Here is a 19,053-nt window from a genome sequence, read left to right on the forward strand (position 1 = left end):
TGCCAGGTCAATTTTTCCAATACTAAGTTCACCCACAGGATCTCCTTTTTGGATCCATCCTGAAGACCTGTAGGCTTGCACGGAATCCTTCATTACCTCAGATTGAGGTTATATGCGTATTATCATACGCTCCAGGTGAGCGGCCATTCATTAGACCCCTTACGTATCCCCACTTTACGTGGGTCTTTGTATTAATTTTTAGGGTAATGCACTAGGCGCCTCCTTGGGCCTTCTCTTTTTTTCTATTTGTTTACAAGAGTATGCTGGGCTGAGATGAACTTTCCCTCAAAGAGAGAACAGAAAAAAAAAAATACATTTTCCATTTCCATTTGACAAAAACCTTTTCCGCCCAACAGTAACAAAAAAAAATAAAATTTTTTTTTTTTTTACTGATTTAGGACATTTCCACATTAAATGTGCCAGACATCCAATTAAGGTTTTAAATCTAGATGCTGTTCAAAATGGGATTTTAGAAAAAAAATAAAAAAAGCCTAAAAAAAACCTTGGCTACACTAATCATCTCTGAGGCTTTGGTCATTAGGAAGCTGTCAGCAAAAAGCCGACTGTAGACCGAACAAAAAAAAGCTGCCACCAAACAATAGACGTGGGCTCAAAAAGCTGAAACTACCTCGCCCAGACACCTGAGCTCATTCGGTCAGATTCCTGCTGGTTTGTGATCATCTGAAGGAGGTGACAATGTCAACTAGAGGATGCTGATGACAGCGGGGTTCAGGCCCATTTTATATGGAATTGCGCATGGAGGGGTTGAATAATAGACATTTTGTCTCCCTAAGGAACGATATGGCTGTTTCTCAGAAACCAGTGGCTACAAAAAGGTGTATCTTTATTCCTGTAGAGACTAGGGCTGCACGATTTGTGGAAAATATGCTAAATCTCCCCCACTTTATGTATGTCCCCCACTTCACATCTCCCCCATTTCATGTCCACACTTCCATTTCACATTACCCTTTTCACCCTCATTGTGACGGGGAGCGGTGGAAACATAAAAAAACCCTATGCTTACCTTGCCCCGGTCCCCCTACATCTGCTGCAGATCCTGTTCTCCTCCAAGCTGTCTTATGGGACTTAAAGGACCTTCCTTCTCAGCCAATCACTAACCTTACATATGACACCGCTGAGGCTGATTGGCTGAGCGGGAAAGGTCCTGAAACCAGCTAAGAGGACCAAGTCTGGGTGAGCATCAGGTTTTTTAGTTTCCCCTGCACCCCTTTTATTACTTATAAGGGGTAGTCCACTGGCCAGCGTTGGGAACATTTAGTTCAGAATGCTGTGTGCACGCGCACCGGGGGGGGGGGGGGGGGGGGGGGGTCGGCCACGCCCCCTCAATGCAAGTCTATGGGAGGGGGCATGGTGGCTGCCATGCCCCCTCCCATAGACTTGCATTGTGGGGTGTGGTCTGATGTCATGAGGGGGCATGGCCGACCCCCGCAGCGTGCACACATCGTTCCGAACTAAATGTTTTGATAGGTGGCCAGTGGAGTACCCCTTTAAGACCCCTTTGAGAGTGTTTCTCAACCAGGGTTCCTCCAGCTGTTGCAAATTACAACTCCCAGCATGCTATGAGTGGTAGTTTTGTAACAGCTGGAGGCACCCTAGTTGGGAAACACAGATTTAGCATTTGAATTTTGCATGATATGGTGCAAGGCCACCACAGCAGGTAGAGACCAAAATCATCATCTACCACTTAGCAGGACCCCTGGTGGTCATGACTGGTGGTGACGCAACACCATCACTTTTGTCCTACTCTTTCGAAGGTGGACAACTCTTACCAGACAAGACTCAGCACAGATAGAAGAAGCAAAAGCCAATATTGTCTAGAACTGGAGGCAGGAAGTGACTAGGAGGAAAGATCCCAAGGTTAAAGGGGTACTCCCGTGGAAAAAACATTTTTTTTTTAATTTTTATCAACTGGTGCCAGAAAGTTAAACCGTACTTCTATTAAAAACTCTTAATCCTTCCAGTACATTTTAGGGGCTATATACTACAGAAGAAATGGATTTCTCTTATGTCACGACCACAGTGCTCTCTGCTGTCCATTTTTGGAACTGTCCAGAACAGGAGAAAATCCCCATAGCAAACATATGCTGCTCTGGACAGTTCCTAAAATGGACAGCAGAGAGCACTGTGGTCGAGAAATCCAAAAAGAAAATAATTTCCTCTGTAGTATACAGCCCATAAAATGTATTGGAAGGATTAAGATATTATTATTATTATTTTTTTTTTTTTATAGAAGTAATTTACAAATCTGTTTAACTTTCTGGCACCAGTTCATTTAAAAAAAAAAAAAAAAAAAAAAAAAAGTTTTCCACGGGAGTACCCCTTTAAGGTTGTCTGTCGTTATTCATTAACGTAGAGTTTGCCAAGATGACAATACACATGCTGAGGTCCAGGTTGACCCTGAGCAGCACGGCCAATATTATGAAGGCGACAAGGTTTACGGATCCGACAGAACAAACATACAAAATCTATTTTATTTGCCCACATATTTTTTTCCACAGCTTTACCCGTTTCTACGAACACGTCCTGAAGTATTCGGCATTACATCTATGCAATGTTTATCTTGTATCTAGAAAAGTATTATAGTCTCCATGGAATCTTAGGGGGAGCAGGTGAGACGTCTCATGACTGCTAGAAACAGCTGTGAACCTAACAGGATCTACTTTGTATGTTATTTGTCCCGGAGGCATCCTGACAGGCAGGAAATGAGGGAGTGCATTGCAACACAGGAACGGACAGGATACATGTCTTCTGCATTGTTTCCATTTATTGCTACAGTAAACCTATTCACGGGTCTAGACATGTTACAGAACATCCCGAGTGATGCTACCACCAAAAGAGCTCCCTTATAACCCTATACAATTTACACAGGGACTTGTTGGGCCAAGGCTGCTACGCAAAACTTTCAAGGAAAGTCTAAAAATCAACGTAATGGTAGCCCCGGTAGTTACATAGATTGTAAGCAGGGGCGGAGCTATAGAGGTAGCAGTCACACCAGGGCCCTGATGCCTAAGGGGGCCCCCAAAGCCCATCTTCCCTATAAGAGACCAGTACAGTGGTCCCTCAAGTTACAATATTAATTGGTTCCTGGACGACCATTGTAGGTTGAAACCATTGTATGTTGAGACCAGAACTCTATGGAAACCTGGTAATTGGTTCTAAAAGGCACCAAAATGTCATCCAAAAATAGGAAAAAGTGAGGATTAAAGAAAAATAAAGTAGATAACTAATATAGATAAAGCAAATCCTTACATATAAAAGTAAGAAAGATCTGCTGGGAGCTGTAAATCACTGTCTGTGTCAGTGTTTCTCAAGCAGGGAGCCTCCAGCTGTTGCAAAACTACAACTCCCAGCATGCCCGGACAGCCGTTGGCTGTCCGGGCATGCTGGGAGTTGTAGTTTTGCAACAGCTGAGACCACCCTGCTTGGGAAACACTAGTCTATGTAGAGGACAGGAGCTTCTTCGGGGTCCTGTACAGTACACACAGTGTCCTAAAAAAGTAATGGAGTCGCCCTCAGCTGGTGTCCAAAAAAGCAGCTAACCCTGGTACAGTTAAAGTGTACAGAACATGTAATACCTCCCTGTACTGTAGGGGGCGCTACCAGACACCAATCAGTGCATACGCTTCAGTAATACAGGGGTTTTTACCAGTAAAATGCCCATTCTGATTGGTCGGTTCTTCCAGCCATTGACAGGTATCACAGATCTGGACTGTCTGTAGCATTGTATGTGGAGTCTGGTTTCAACTTACGGTCCAGAAAAGACCATTGTATGTTGAAACCATTGTATGTTGAGACCATTGTAAGTTGAGGGATCACTGTATTATAATTGGCATTTGGGGCCCTGTTGCACATTTTGCATCGGGGCCCAAAAGCTACAAGCTACGCCTCTGCTTGTAAGGTTGAAAAAAAGACAAGAGTCCATCGAGTTCAACCTTTAGCCCTAGTGTGGTGATCCAGATTAAGGCAAAAAAAAAAAAAAAAAACTATAAAGCTGATGCCAATTGCCCCATGAGAGGAAAAATGTCTTCCCAACTCCAATATGGCATTAGAATAAATCCATGGATCAACGTTCTATCCACATAAATCTAGTATCCATAACCGGTAATGTTATACTTTTCTGGAAAAACATCCAGGCCTCCCTTGACATGTTTATTGAGTCAGACATCACAACTAGGGCTGGGCGGTATGGCCAAATAGGTGTATTGCTGTATTTTTGTTACTTATGGGGGTTCCACGGTATACAACGGTATCTCCCCCCTCCCCCAAATTTATTATTATCCCAGTGCTGTCCCCATTGGGGTACTACTCACGTCACCCGCAAGCGCTGCCCTCCTCGTCCTGTTTGTTGCGGCTGCCGATGCTGACACTCTCTATACTGTGCGGTATCCCTATGCCCGGGCTGCAAAAGGTAAACAAAATAAAACTAACGCATGTTCCGACGTCGGCCTTACTCTCTGGACGGGAACGTCGGACAGCCGTCAGCCTATCACCGGCCGCAGCGATGTTCCGCCTCGGCCGGTGATAGGCTGAGCCCACTGTCCTCTTACGTGACCTTTCACCGGCCGAGGCGGAACATCGCTGTGGCCAGTGATAGGCTGACGGCTGTCCGACGTTCCATTCCCTGGGAAGCAGGTCCGGACCGACGGGGAAGGCGAGTTCAATTTTTTTATTTTTTTTATTTACCTTTTGCAGCCCCGGGCATAGGGATACAGTATAGAGCAGTGGTTTGCAATCTGCGGACCTCCAGATGTTTCAAAACTACAACTCCCAGCATGCCCGGACAGCCGTTGGCTGTCCGGGCATGCTGGGAGTTGTAGTTTTGCAACATCTGGAGGTTGAAGACCACTGGTATAGAGTGCACTGGCGGCCGCAACAAACAGGAGGACGAGGAGGGCAGCGCTTGCGGGTTACATATGTGAGTAGTAACGCTGGGCTGATAATTAATTGGGGGGGGGGGGGGGGCAGAACAGCGCTGGCGAGTTACATATAATTAGTTCCCCAATGTGGGGACAGCGCAGTGCTGGGCTGATAATTAATTAATTCCCGAGGGGGAGGGGCCAAACAAGTATTGCGGTATGGGGAAAAATTTATATCGTGCCGCACAAAAATTTCGGTATTCGGTATGAACCGGTATACCGCCCAGCACTAATCACAACATCCTGGGGGCAGAGAGTTCCATAGTCTCACCGCTCTTACAGTAAAGAATCGCTGTCTGTGATGATGGTGAAACCTTCTTTCCTCTAGACGTAGAGAATCCCTCTTGTCATGGTTACCGGCCTAGGTATAAAAAGATCTCTGTACTGTCATATATTTGTACATTGTGACCAGATCGCTCCTAAGACGACTTTTCCGTAAATTAAATAACCCCAAGCCTGATAACTTGTCTTGGTCCTGTAATCCTCCCATATCATTACTATCTTTGTCGCCCTCCTCTGCACCCTCTCCAGTTCGGCCATGTCCTTTATATATACAGGTGCCCAAAATTGGACACAATACTTCACGTCGGGCAACCTCATAGAATAGTCTACGAGGTGTTATGTACATGAAACACAGATGTAATAGCCACTTGTCAATGGAAACCGGTGGCTTTAGAAAATGCACAATGGAGCACAGCTGTTATATTGTATGTTGCTGAGTACTGCAACGTAATTCCGGAACAGAAATCAGTCACAATTGAAAGTTGCCCGACGTGATTTTTTTCAAGGAAACCTCCACCTAAATCCAATGCAGATGAGAACATTAAAAGGGAACCAAGCATTACATTTTACCATATAGGACACTTTTGGCAACGTTGTTCTATATGGTAAAATCTTCTTCCTCACCATCCCTGGGGGACGTTTCTGCCCGCAGGGATGATGAGGATATAGAGTTTGTAAGTCTCCCCCGCCGTCCTGTCAGTAGTCCCCTGTGTGAGGAGCTATACTTACCTATTTCTGCAGCTCCAGCCATAGTGATTGGCAGCTCAAATCATTGCTCTGCTCCCTAAGCAGATGGAGCAGGGTGGAGACGCAGGCTGTCAATCACGTCGGAGCGGCGAAAATAGGCAAGTATAGCTCCCAGCCCAGGGGACTACTTAGAGGGCGGCGGGGAAGACTTACAAACTTCATATCCTCACCATACCTGTGCAGAAATGTCCCCCGGGGTAGGTGGAGATAAAATTTTACTATATATATATATATAACGTGGTGCCAAGCATTATATAAAGTAACATTTTATACTTGGTGCCCTCAGGGGTGTAGAAATAAAAAATAAATAAATAAATAAATAAAAAAAACTCCTTGTCCAAGGGACTAAAGCGGAACACAATCTACTTGTCCCTCAAGAAAATCCACTTGTCCTGGTAGATAAAATAATTTCAACCAAAATAGTACGATCCACCCCACTAGACCACCAGGGATGGATATAAGATCCTTTAGACACTGCTGTCATCTTTAACAGCGCTGATCTAATGGTTTAATAGCAGCCACGGCGATCGCAGCATGCCAGGCTATTAGCGGCGGGAGAGCTGTAGCTTGCTCCTTTTACGCCCGAGGCAAGCCCACCTGAGCCGGTGTGAGGTGAAATCCCCAGCCCGTGCAGTGTCCTCACACACACGCCCTCTCCCCTCCCCCTGCTCTGTGTTTTCCCCGTGAAAACTTGAAACCTCCCCGTGATAAGTGAGGTCCTGTGTGTACAGAGCAGGGGAGGGGGGGGGGGGGAGGAGCTGTGTACGGGGGAGGGGAGGAGCTGTATACGTCCTCATTCACCCCCTGTCTTCTTGTATTATGCAGAGCTGCGCTCTCCATCCTCCGGGAGGGGGGGCTTAATTATCTCCTGCAGACGTGCGATCCGATGCTTTCATGGGTTTGATTTTTTTTTTTCACCTCGCACCAGCACCTCAGGGGCTGAGAGCAGACTTGTGCCTGCGCAGCGCACGTTTGCAAATCTGCTCCCAGCGACAATCACGTAGACAGGCAACCAGCTGGGGGGCTCTGAGCAGTGGCCCCCGGCTACTGAAATCAGCTGGGCACCGCCGCCCCCTCCATACACCCTGAGCGCTGGTGTGAGGTGTAGACTTGCATCGGCTCCTGCACCTCACACCGGCATTAAAGAAAAACAAGGGGGAAGCCGGTCTGTCCCTGCTTGCCCGATACAGGGCTAAATCTATGAAAAATTCACTTGCCCGGCGCCCGGAACTACATGTCCCGGGCGTCGGGCGATAGGATTTCCACATCCCTGTGCCCTTTAACAGGGTTTGTATAGAACTAGAAAAACAACATCTGACGCTTTATCAAAACCTGTGCAGAGGAAAAGTGGTGCAGTTGCTCATAGCAACCAGAGTATAACAGAAGAATCTAATTGGTTGTTATGGGCAACTGGTCAACCTTCCTCTCCACAATCTCTCTCATATATATATATATATATATATATATATATATATATATATATATATATACACATACACACACACACACCTCAATGTATGTGTGTATGTTCCAGCATCATGTCAAAACGGCTAAAGATATTAACATGAAACTTGGCACACATGTTACTTATATGTCAACAAACATAGGATAGGTAATTTAACACTTACTCACCCCCATTTGCCAGGGTCCGGGTTTTTGTATAAAATCCTATACAAGTCTATGGGACATATATGTTACTGCATAACTTCCAAACGGCTGGAGATATTTCCATAATACTTGGTCACATGTTACTTATATGTCCACTTAAAATATAGGATAGTTAATTTAACCCTTAACTACCCCCATTTGTGAGGGTCGGGGTTTTTGTTTACAGTCCCATGCAAATCAATGGGAAATGTATGTTCCCACATAACTTCCGTACGGCTGGAGATATTTCAATACCTGGTACACATATTACGGGTCGGGATAGGAGGTCGGGATATGACAACAATATATGAGGATGGGATATGAAGTCAAAAGCTTCCTCTGTTGTTTTTCCTCCACAACATGGATTACGAAGGAGAAACCGGGCAACGCCGGGTACCCAGCTAGTCTTTGATAGGTCTCCCCCTATGTCTCATGTATTTTTAGCAGTGTTACATGGAAGAAAAAAAATAAACAGAATAAAAGACCCAATACGGGTATTTAATATAAAATAATAACCCGCTGCCGTAGAATGGACGGCGGGATGATCAGACGGATGGATTATGTAGAAATATTCAGCGCAGTAACACACAACCTCTGACATATATGCCAGGCGTGGGATTTTCATTTAGTTTTCATTTGCCATTTACATTATACCATGCAGATTTATAACAATGAGATTCAGAATTCTACATAGTAAATTGGGCAGGATTTCAACCCATAACCTAAATATGGTCACAGACTAGTCAAAATGTAAAGCAGTCTGAATTATATCTCTTTTTCTTAGTGAGTTGTTGGCAATTTGCCATTGACTTGTGGCAGTCATTTATCCAGACGTGACAACAGACAGAGCGGCCATATCTTCTGCTATGTTAAATTATTTCTGGTAATTCAATTCTGAGGACAATGAGACAGCAAGTCCCAAAACTGTCCTTCCATATAACTCCAGGTAGTGAGTGGTAACATTTCTGCTCCTACCGGGGTTGTCACCTAGCTTTCCTCAAATCCTGAACTGTAAATCTAGCTCTAAAGATTGAGATGTAGCGCGGGCAGGATAACAGGGGCCAAAGGACATGCCAAAAAGATCACATGACTGCTGAAGGCCACGTTCTTTTATCAACGGATATGTTGCCTAAGTCTAGACACGACCCACCCCATCCCTGTTCAGTATATTCTGTATACAGTGGTCCCTCAAGTTACAATATTAATTGGTTCCAGGACGACCATTGTATGTTGAATCCATTGTATGTTGAGACCATAACTCTATGGAAACCTGGTAATTGGTTCTAAAGGCACCAAAATATCATAAAAAAAATAGGAAACAGTGAGGATTAAAGATAAATAAGTAGATAACTAATATAGATAAAGCAAATCCTTACATATAAAAGTAAGAAAGATCTGCTGGGAGCTATAATCACTGTCTATGTCAGTGTTTCCCCAAGCATGGAGCCTCCAGCTGTTGCAAAACTACAACTCCCAGCATGCCCGGACAGCCAAAGGCTGTCCGGGCATGCTGGGAGTTGTCGTTCTGCAACAGCTGGGGGCACCCTACTTGGGAAACACTGGTCTATGTAGAGTACAGGAGCTTCTTCGGGGTCCTGTGTAGTACACTCAGTGTCCTAAAAAAGTAACATGGAGTCGCCCTCACCTGGTGTCCAGAGGAACAGGTAACCCTGGTAAAGGTAAAGAGTAATGTAATACTTCCATGTACTGTAGGGGGCGCTACCAGACAGTCAGTTAGTGCATACGCTTCAGTAATACAGGGGTTTTACCAGCGAAATGCCCATTCTGATTGGTCAGTTCTTCCAGCCATTGACACGTTTCACTGATCTGGACTGTCCATAGCATTGTATGTTGAGTCTGGGTTCAAGTTACAATGGTCCAGAAAAGACCATTGTCTGTTGAAACTATTGTATGTTGAGGCCATTGTAAGTTGAGGGATCACTGTATTGCTCTCATACACAGCAAATGTAAAGTGAGCAGCAATGCATACATCGCCACTCACCACTTACAGGAGCAGGGAGTCAGGCGATAGGAGTCCATGCTCCAGTACATATGGTATCGGTACCGATACTTGACATTTGCACGGGTACTTCGGTAAGCGGAAATTCAGAAGTGTGAATGGGAGTGCGGAATCCCATAGACGTCTAGGGGCTTTAATTTGAGGTGGAATTCCACAAGCGGAAGTCTATGTGAATAGACCCCAGCTCAGAGTGCTATGCTATTTATGCAACTCCCACCAATGCGTATGGGAATAACATAAGTTGCATAACGCAGGGACAGGGATGGCAGGTCCTCATTCTAGAGACAGGTGCAGGCCCCCGAAGTAGGTATCTATCAGACTTTTAATGTTTGGGATGAGAATACCCCTTCAATGCAGTTTTGCTAATGATAACTGGAAGAGAGGGCAACCCCACCCCACAGAATACATTACATTTCCAATTAGAATTCTGCAGAAAACTTGAAATACAGGATATAAAGTATGAATCTAAACACGTTTAGATCAAAGTGCCTAAGATCAGCACTTGGGATCAAGATATCACTGAATTTATAAGAATGTAGCTTTAAATAAAATAAATCCACATAATGCAGGCATAATATACTGTATAATCCCCTTACTGCACTCCGAAAAGGACATCTGTGGAGTTTGCCAAATGACCAATCTATAGCCAAGTATAGCCTTAATATTAATGTGGAGCCAACACAGAGCAGCTGTCACTCCAAAAATAGGAACTTGTCCCAATACTGTGAGAAGTGTGTTGATCTACTGACCAACATCTATAGCGGACCTTCCCATGCCCAGCCTCTATGTCCACAACCAAGAACAGCTGCTCGGAGAATGAGAAGAGCTTCTGAATCGCAAATCAGGCTCCCGAGCTGTCGGCCTGTGGATTAAGAACACCCGTGATAGTGCGGTGGATGCTTATCAGTTTGATGCTTACTGTGCCCGGATCCGCACAGGCAGGGTTACTGGCACTCTGACGTCAGAAGCCACAGCGCCGCCCAGCTCATCAATATTCCTCCCCTCCCTCCACCTCTTCTCCCCACGCAGTAAGAGGCTGCCTCTTCCTCTAAATTACAGAGTGGGGAGAAGAGGTGGAGGGAGGGGAGGAATATTGATGAGCTGGGCGGCGCTGTGGCTTCTGACGTCAGAGTGCCAGTAACCCTGCCTGTGCCAGTTAGCACTTCATTAGCATACAGGGAAAAACAAAGATATCGGCCGAACGGCGGGACGGATCCGGGCACAGTAGGCATCAAACTGATCAGCATCAGCCAGTACCGCTGGTAAGTGCGGGGGGGAGCAAGCTGACAGTTTTCCTTTAAATGCCATTATGCAGGCACAATGTAGCTACAGTAAAATGGCTGCAAAACCCAGACCAAATGTGATTCTACTGAACTGAGATCATAAACCTTTACGGTGCTCTAAGGCTCAGGAGAGCTGCAGGTGATCCAGGTACTGCTCCCAGCCCCGAGAGCCAGGAGGTACTGCTCCCAGCCCCGAGAGCCAGGAGGTACTGCTCCCAGCCCCGAGAGCCAGGAGGTACTGCTCCCAGCCCCGAGAGCCAGGAGGTACTGCTCCCAGCCCCGAGAGCCAGGAGGTACTGCTCCCAGCCCCGAGAGCCAGGAGGTACTGCTCCCAGCCCCGAGAGCCAGGAGGTACTGCTCCCAGCCCCGAGAGCCAGGAGGTACTGCTCCCAGCCCCGATAGCCAGGAGGTACTGCTACCAGAAAGCCAGGAGGTACTGCTACCAGAAAGCCAGGAGGTACTGCTACCAGACATGAGAGCCAGGTACTGCTACCAGACATGAGAGCCAGGTACTGCTACCAGACATGAGAGCCAGGTACTGCTACCAGACATGAGAGCCAGGTACTGCTACCAGACATGAGAGCCAGGTACTGCTACCAGACATGAGAGCCAGGTACTGCTACCAGACATGAGAGCCAGGTACTGCTACCAGACATGAGAGCCAGGTACTGCTACCAGACATGAGAGCCAGGTACTGCTACCAGACACGAGAGCCAGGTACTGCTACCAGACATGAGAGCCAGGTACTGCTACCAGACATGAGAGCCAGGTACTGCTACCAGACACGAGAGCCAGGTACTGCTACCAGACACGAGAGCCAGGTACTGCTACCAGACACGAGAGCCAGGTACTGCTACCAGACACGAGAGCCAGGTACTGCTACCAGACACGAGAGCCAGGTACTGCTACCAGACACGAGAGCCAGGTACTGCTACCAGACATGAGAGCCAGGTACTGCTACCAGACACGAGATCCAGGTACTGCTACCAGACACGAGATCCAGGCACTGCTACCAGACATGAGATCCAGGTACTGCTACCAGACACGAGATCTAGATACTTCAGTGGCCATGCAAGTGACAAATTCTTATACCATCCCTCATCTACGAAACAGAATAACTTCCACTTGGCAAACCATTACCCCAAATATTACAGTGTAAGAAAACCAAACAGTGCCCAGCGTGACCCAAACTATGACCAGAGGCTAGACCAATGTCACCCAAAGAGTACTTCCTTTGTAGGATTCCACAGCCTATGGTGCTATGATATTTCAAGTGTTCTCCTCTGATGGTAACTGCAGATCACAGGTAGAAAACTTTAGTCTATATCTGAATTACATTGGTGCTTTTTTGATTTGTTTGCTATTTAGTTTTCAGCCCCACCTTGTTTGTTCATGGGTGTTATGCAAAAAGCTACTTTTTCCCCAGAGAGGAACCCTTACACCAGTCACCATCCACTGTGGGGGGAGAAGGGTTGGTTTGGACCACTCATTCATCTAGACTGGCAGTATAATGGTGGCTCACTTTTGCCCGCGGGGACTAAAAACTGGCATTTTTATACAGAGAAAGGGAATCATTCACAGTTTCTTTTTGCCATGAAAGAGTACCACACACAGCTGCATTTGTCTATTGGTCACACCACAATCAGCCTGACAATTTTGCCCAATCACTTTGCCCAAGACATAATCACAGCCAAACACTATTGCCCAGGATACTATAATAGACCCCCATAGTCAGCCACTTTTTAACCATGGGAGGGGATATCAAAACCAGCAACTTTTGCCCCGGCTCCCATGACAGCCCATCGCTTTCGCCCCGGCTCACACGACAGCCCATCGCTTTCGCCCCGGCTCCCACGACAGCCCATCGCTTTCGCCCCGGCTCCCACGACAGCCCATCGCTTTCGCCCCGGCTCTCATGGCAGCCCATCGCTTTCGCCCCGGCTCCCATGGCAGCCCATCGCTTTCGCCCCGGCTCCCATGGCAGCCCATCGCTTTCGCCCCGGCTCCCATGGCAGCCCATCGCTTTCGCCCCGGCTCCCATGGCAGCCCATCGCTTTCGCCCCGGCTCCCATGGCAGCCCATCGCTTTCGCCCCGGCTCCCATGGCAGCCCATCGCTTTCGCCCCGGCTCCCATGGCAGCCCATCGCTTTCGCCCCGGCTCCCATGGCAGCCCATCGCTTTCGCCCCGGCTCCCATGGCAGCCCATCGCTTTCGCCCCGGCTCCCATGACAGCCCATCGCTTTCGCCCCGGCTCCCATGACAGCCCATCGCTTTCGCCCCGGCTCCCATGACAGCCCATCGCTTTCGCCCCGGCTCCCATGACAGCCCATCGCTTTCGCCCCGGCTCCCATGACAGCCCATCGCTTTCGCCCCGGCTCCCATGACAGCCCATCGCTTTCGCCCCGGCTCCCATGACAGCCCATCGCTTTCGCCCCGGCTCCCATGACAACCAAACACTTTTGCTAATAATAGGAAATCACGGCCAGCCACTTTCACCCAGGAAACTATAATAGCCCACCACAGCCAGACACTTTAACGACGGGAGGGGAGATCACAACCAGCAAGTTTTGCCCAAGGGACCATCACATCCCACCATGTTTGCCCCGGCTACCATGACAACCAGCCACTTTTTGCCCAGGGTACTATGACAACCAGCCACTTTCTTCCAAGGAACTATCACATCCAGCCCCTATTGCCCAGGATACTATCATCGCCCACCAGAGCCAACCACTCTGCCCAATGTACCATCACTACAGGACACTTTTTCCCAGATTGGGCATCACCGGCAGCAATTTTCACTCTAGGGCAGTGTTTCCCCAACAAGTGTCCCTCCAGCTGTGGCAAAACTACAACTCCCAGCATGCCCGGACAGCCGAAGGCTGTCCGGGCATGCTGGGAGTTGTAGTTTTGCAACAGCTGGAGGCACACTGGTTGGGTAACACTGCTCTAGGGAAAGCGGATGGCAGCCAGGGAGACACAGCACCTAGTCCTTTCTTGCACTGGGTGTATCCTATGCAGATGCTTGGCAGGACTGGCATCACACCCGGCTCCTGTGCCCATCATCTGTACCACATGTAGACAGGTGTCCCCGCTGACAGAAGAGACATGTCCTGCCCAGCAGCACCCACCTGCCAGGCTGTTATAACAATCCACCTGGATGCTCTCCACCGCCCTCCACTGCTCCTCCGTTAAGCTCCCGGTCTGCGGGCTCACCCCGGCGCTGTCCTGCTCCCCCGGGAGCCCCTTCAGCTCCAGCAGTGCCCGGTGGTACTTGCCGATGGCCTCCCGGTACTTCTTGTCCTTGTAGCACTGCGCCCCTTGGCACTTGAAGTCCAGGGATCTGTGGATGAGCTGCCCCGGGTCCCCTCGCATCCCCCCGGGGAGACTCGCCCGGTCCATGGCTGTGCAGGCAGGCGGCAGTGCTTACATGTCCCCAACGATCAGCACCGCGGATCCTGCACATCAGTCTATGGGAGAAGCGTCTGCAAACAACCCAGACAGAGGCAGCTCCCTCCGCCTCCTCCTCCCGGTGCAGCCCCCCTTCTTAAAGAGACAGGCAGCAGATCACTGTCCTACACAGCACATCCTTGTGCCCTCCTATACCTCCTCCTCCGCTGCTGCAGAACCTCTTCAGCATCAAAACGTGTCATCAAATGCACCGAGGAAAGGGAGAGCAAATCAGCAACAGAAATCAAAGTGTGGACGAGCTCCCCCTGCTGGCAGCAATGAGGTATAGCAACAATAATCATCGATCTTTGGACCCTGTGCGATTCCAATTCCCTATCAGGAAAATCGGTCAGCAGAAACGTGACCACCTGACTGAGGGTGCATTCATACCACGTTTTTTGCCATACTGTTTTCAATCAGTTTTTCTAAAGAAAACCGTATGGCAAAAAAAACAAAAAAAAAAAACGGATGGAACAGTATGGGAAAAAGTAGGGTTCACATCACGTTTTTCCCCATAAGGGAGCGCATACGGCAGGGGAGAGCTAAAAAAAAAACTTGCGCCTCCATATCCTGCTGTAGGGTCCCATATGCAATTCATTTCAGTGAGGGTGCATGCACAACACGTTTTTGCAATACAGTTCCCGTATCAGGTTTTGGATGAAAAACGGATTCCTCAGAACCTTGCAGTTCCTGTATACGGCTGGGAGGAGGGGGCGGGGCTTAATCGCGGCGCCCACACTCAGCCGTATTTGGGAACCGTATTTAATGCATGTCTATGAGCCGACCGGAGTGGTCGACCGCGTTTTTGCCTACGGTCGGGAAACCGCATACGGCTGAAAACGCAGCCGACCGGAGGCTGCGGTTCACTCTGGTCGGCTCATAGACATGCATTAAATACGGTTCCCGAATACGGTTGAGTGCGGGCGCCGTGATTAAGCCCCGCCCCCTCCTCCCAGCCGTATACGGGAACCGTAGTTAACAAAACGTGGTGTGAACCCAGCCTAAACTGTATCAAAACGTGTGTACAAATTTTAACCCACATACGGTTGAAAAGTATATGTTTTTAACTTTTTACTCCATTTTGAATAAAGTTTCACTTGTTTGATTGAAATTCCAAGAAAAAAAAAACTGTGCAAAGTCAGAAACCGTATGGTGAAAACCAGATGGAACCGTACGCACATATACGGTTCTGTACGGTTCCCATTGACTCCCATGTAAAAAAAAACATATACGGTTTAATACAGTTTTTCACCCAGACCAAAAACATGGTAGACTACGGTTTTGGGTACGGGGAAAAAAAAACGTACAGGATGCAAAACGGACACAACCTGATGCATCTTTTGGCATACGGTTTTCAATACGGTTCCGTACAGTTTTCACATTGAAAACGTATACGGGAACTGTATTCCAAAAACGTGGTGTGAATGCCGCCTTAGGCTGGGTTCACATCATGTTTTTCCCCATACATGAGCGCATACGGCAGGGGAGAGCCAAAAACTTGCGCTCCTGTATCCTGCTGTATGCGGTCCCGTATGTAATTCATTTCAATGAGTCGGCTCATTTTTCCCCGTATGCTGTTTTCTACCGGACCTAAAACCGTGGTTGACTATGGTTCTAGGTACAGTAGAAAACCGCATACGGGGAAAAATGAGGCGACCTCCACCCGGTTTTATTCTTGTGGTTTTTAGTGTCCTTGTTTCCTATGTATCCCATAAAGCTCAGGTTTTTTACATGTGAGAGGCGGGCAGGTCTTCAAATTTGCCAGTCATCTTTCTTTTCTTCACAGAAGGGCAACAAATGGGAACTGGGCAAAAATGTGGCCACGGATCATCTTGTGCCCTTGGATCCCACGACGCACTGGCGAGATATCGGAGCTTTTCGGTGCACAACCGCCAATAGGGATTTATAGGCAGAAGAGGCTGGAAAATGACATTTTGCCCAGGAGGAGCCAGAGGTTTATTGTTGTTAATTCCAAAATGCCGATACAGACCATCTGATGACATCATTGCGGTGATCTGTTTCCATATTAAAGCTAGGTCTACTTTTCATGGCAAATTATAAATACAATAATATAAAACATGTAAACATAGGCATCATTTTAATCAAATTGACCCACAGAATAAAGAGAACGTCAGTTTTACTGTAGAGTGTACTGCGTAGAAATGAAATTGGGGTTCTCTTTTAAAATTTCCACGACAAATAATAAATTATTAGTTGCACCGTATATTTCACAGTAAAATTAAAAGGTGTCATTACAAAGTACAATTGGTCGCACACAAAAAAAAAACCTCATTTGGATCTGTGGATGGAAAAATAAAAGAGTTCTGGCTCTTAGAAGACGAGAAGGAATAAACAAAACACAAAAATGAAAATTGGCTGTGACCTTAAAGGGCTACTCCACCCCTAGACATCTTATGCGCTGGAGGGTCTGGCTCCCGAACACGGGAACAGAAGATCGTGACGTCACAACTCCACCCCATGTGATGTCACACCCCGCCTCCTCAATGCAAGTCTAGGGCATAAGATATCTATGGGCGGGGTACCACTTTAAGGGGGTTGTCTTCCAAAAAAGCTGTCCTCAGGTTGTGTGTGGTATTGTGGCCCAGTTCCATAGAAGTGAATTGAGCCAAGTTGTAACACCACAAACAGCCTGAGGACGTGTGAAGCTGTTTTTGGAATAAATTAACTTCTGGAAAAACCCTCGGGGCTGTTCCTCAAATTTTAAGAATTTTAATAGTTTTTTTTAAATTATTATTATTATTATTATTATTAGAGATGAGCGAACTTACAGTAAATTCGATTCGTCATCAACTTCTCGGCTCGGCAGTTGATGACTTATTCTACGTAAATTAGTTCAGCCTTCAGGTGCTCCGGTGGGCTGGAAAAGGTGGATACATTCCTAGGAAAGAGTCTCCTAGGACTGTATCCACCTTTTCCAGCCCACGGGAGCACCGGAAAGCTGAACTAATTTATGCAGGAAAAGTCATCAACTGCCGAGCCGAGAAGTTCCTGACGAATCAAATTTACTGTAAATTCGTTCATCTCTAATTATTATTATTATTATTATTTGTAAAACTCATAGGTGTATAGGAGAGCATTTCTTCTGTACTATGGTCTGTCCGGTTTAACCCTGTGGTGTGCTTTGTAGATTTCTGTTAGGTTATCCATTTGGCGCTGGCCAGACTGCTATGTAGTAAGAGTCCATGGTTATGCTCCCAAGAATAGACACAGATTGGTGGCAGTAGTGATATAGTAGTAATGTCGTCAGGAATGTTACAGACCAAAGGATAAGGCAAGAGCACAGTCAGGAATAGAACTGAGATTACGAGCCAGAAATAAAACAAGAGATACCAGATAAACATTACAAGGGATATCTATGTGCAATGCAAAGGTTCAGGATAAGGGTCCGACAGGAGTCTAGGCAGGAATAGCGCAGGGAACAAAACCTGGGAAAGGAATTCATCTGCAGTCAATAATAGAAGGTGTCAGGGTGATTTCCCTTTAACCCCTTCAGGACCACAGGTTCTCTCATTTTTGCACTTTCGTATTTTCCTCCTCACCTTCTAAAAATCATAGCACTTTAAATATTCTATGCAGTGCACTTTTCGGTAAAAATGACACCTTATCTTTATTCTGTAGGTCCATACGGTCACTAGGATACCTAAGTTATATAGGTTTTATTTTATTTTACTACCAAAATTAATATGTTTAAAATTTCTGACCCCTATAACTTTATTTTTCAGCTTATGGGGATGTATGAGGGCTAATTTTTTGCGTCGTGATCTGAAATTTTTATCGGTACAATTTTTGTTTTCATGAGACTTTCTGATCGCTTTTTATACATTTTTGTAGGGCATACAAAGTGACCAAAAATACGCAATTTTGGACTTTGGAATTTTTACATGTACGCCATTGACCATACAGTTTAATTAACGTAACATTTTATAGTTCAGACATTTATACACACGGCGGTACCACATATGTTTATTTTTGTTTACATATTTATTTATTTTTACTGGGAAAAAGGGGTGATTTACACTTTTATTAGGGAAGGGGTTAATTCACATTTATTAATTAATACATTTTTTAATACACAATTTTACATGCAATCTTCTGATTGCATACACTGCTCAATGCTATGCCATAGCATAGCATTGATCAGTGTTATAGGTGCTTGATTGCTCCAGGCTGCTGAGACTGCCTTGAGCAACCCAGCAACGATCGTGGTGGCAAGGAGGCAGGTAAGGGCCTTCCTGCCGTCCTCTAAGTTGAAACTGCTGCTGGGATACATTTTTTCTATTTAAGGGGTTTATGCCGGACATCACCGCGATTGGTGATGTCCGGTATTAACCACGAGTCCGGGCTGATGATAGCCGTTGGGACCACCCCGCTATGACACGGGTTCAGCCTTTGACCCCGCGTCATAGAAGGGGAGAGGGACGAGGGCGTACAGGTATGCCCTTGGTTCATAAGCGGTTAAGGGTCCATTCACATGTACAGTATCCTGCACATATTTGATGCACTGGATTTGAACTGACTCCTACTCTTTCGTGTTCTTTTGATTTTATACAGCAGCGTGCTTTTTCCCCCCTCATACATTGTCATGTTCCATCACATATTGTATTGTGGAAGGTCAGTGCACACAGCAATGTTATGTGTCTGAGCCCTAAAGCACCTCGCAGTCACAATC

At 46.8% G+C, this 19,053-nt stretch overlaps 1 protein-coding gene across 2 annotated transcripts in view; it reads right to left on the minus strand.

Annotated features, from left to right (window-relative positions):
- Window positions 1-14,517, minus strand: part of TTC9 (tetratricopeptide repeat domain 9) — a 47,540-nt gene extending 33,023 nt beyond the window's left edge. The window contains exon 1 of one of the 2 annotated variants that reach the window (XM_056547192.1): window positions 14,130-14,517. In XM_056547192.1, the coding sequence (XP_056403167.1) occupies window positions 14,130-14,379 (250 nt within the window). In that variant the 5' untranslated portion in view covers window positions 14,380-14,517. Of the gene's footprint in view, window positions 1-14,044 lie in introns of both variants that reach the window. The other variant, XM_056547191.1, reaches the window with a different exon arrangement.
- Window positions 14,518-19,053: the final 4,536 nt, after the last annotated feature.

The sequence above is a fragment of the Hyla sarda genome, chromosome 11 (genome assembly GCF_029499605.1).
Source record: "Hyla sarda isolate aHylSar1 chromosome 11, aHylSar1.hap1, whole genome shotgun sequence".
Taxonomy (NCBI): Eukaryota; Metazoa; Chordata; class Amphibia; order Anura; family Hylidae; genus Hyla; species Hyla sarda.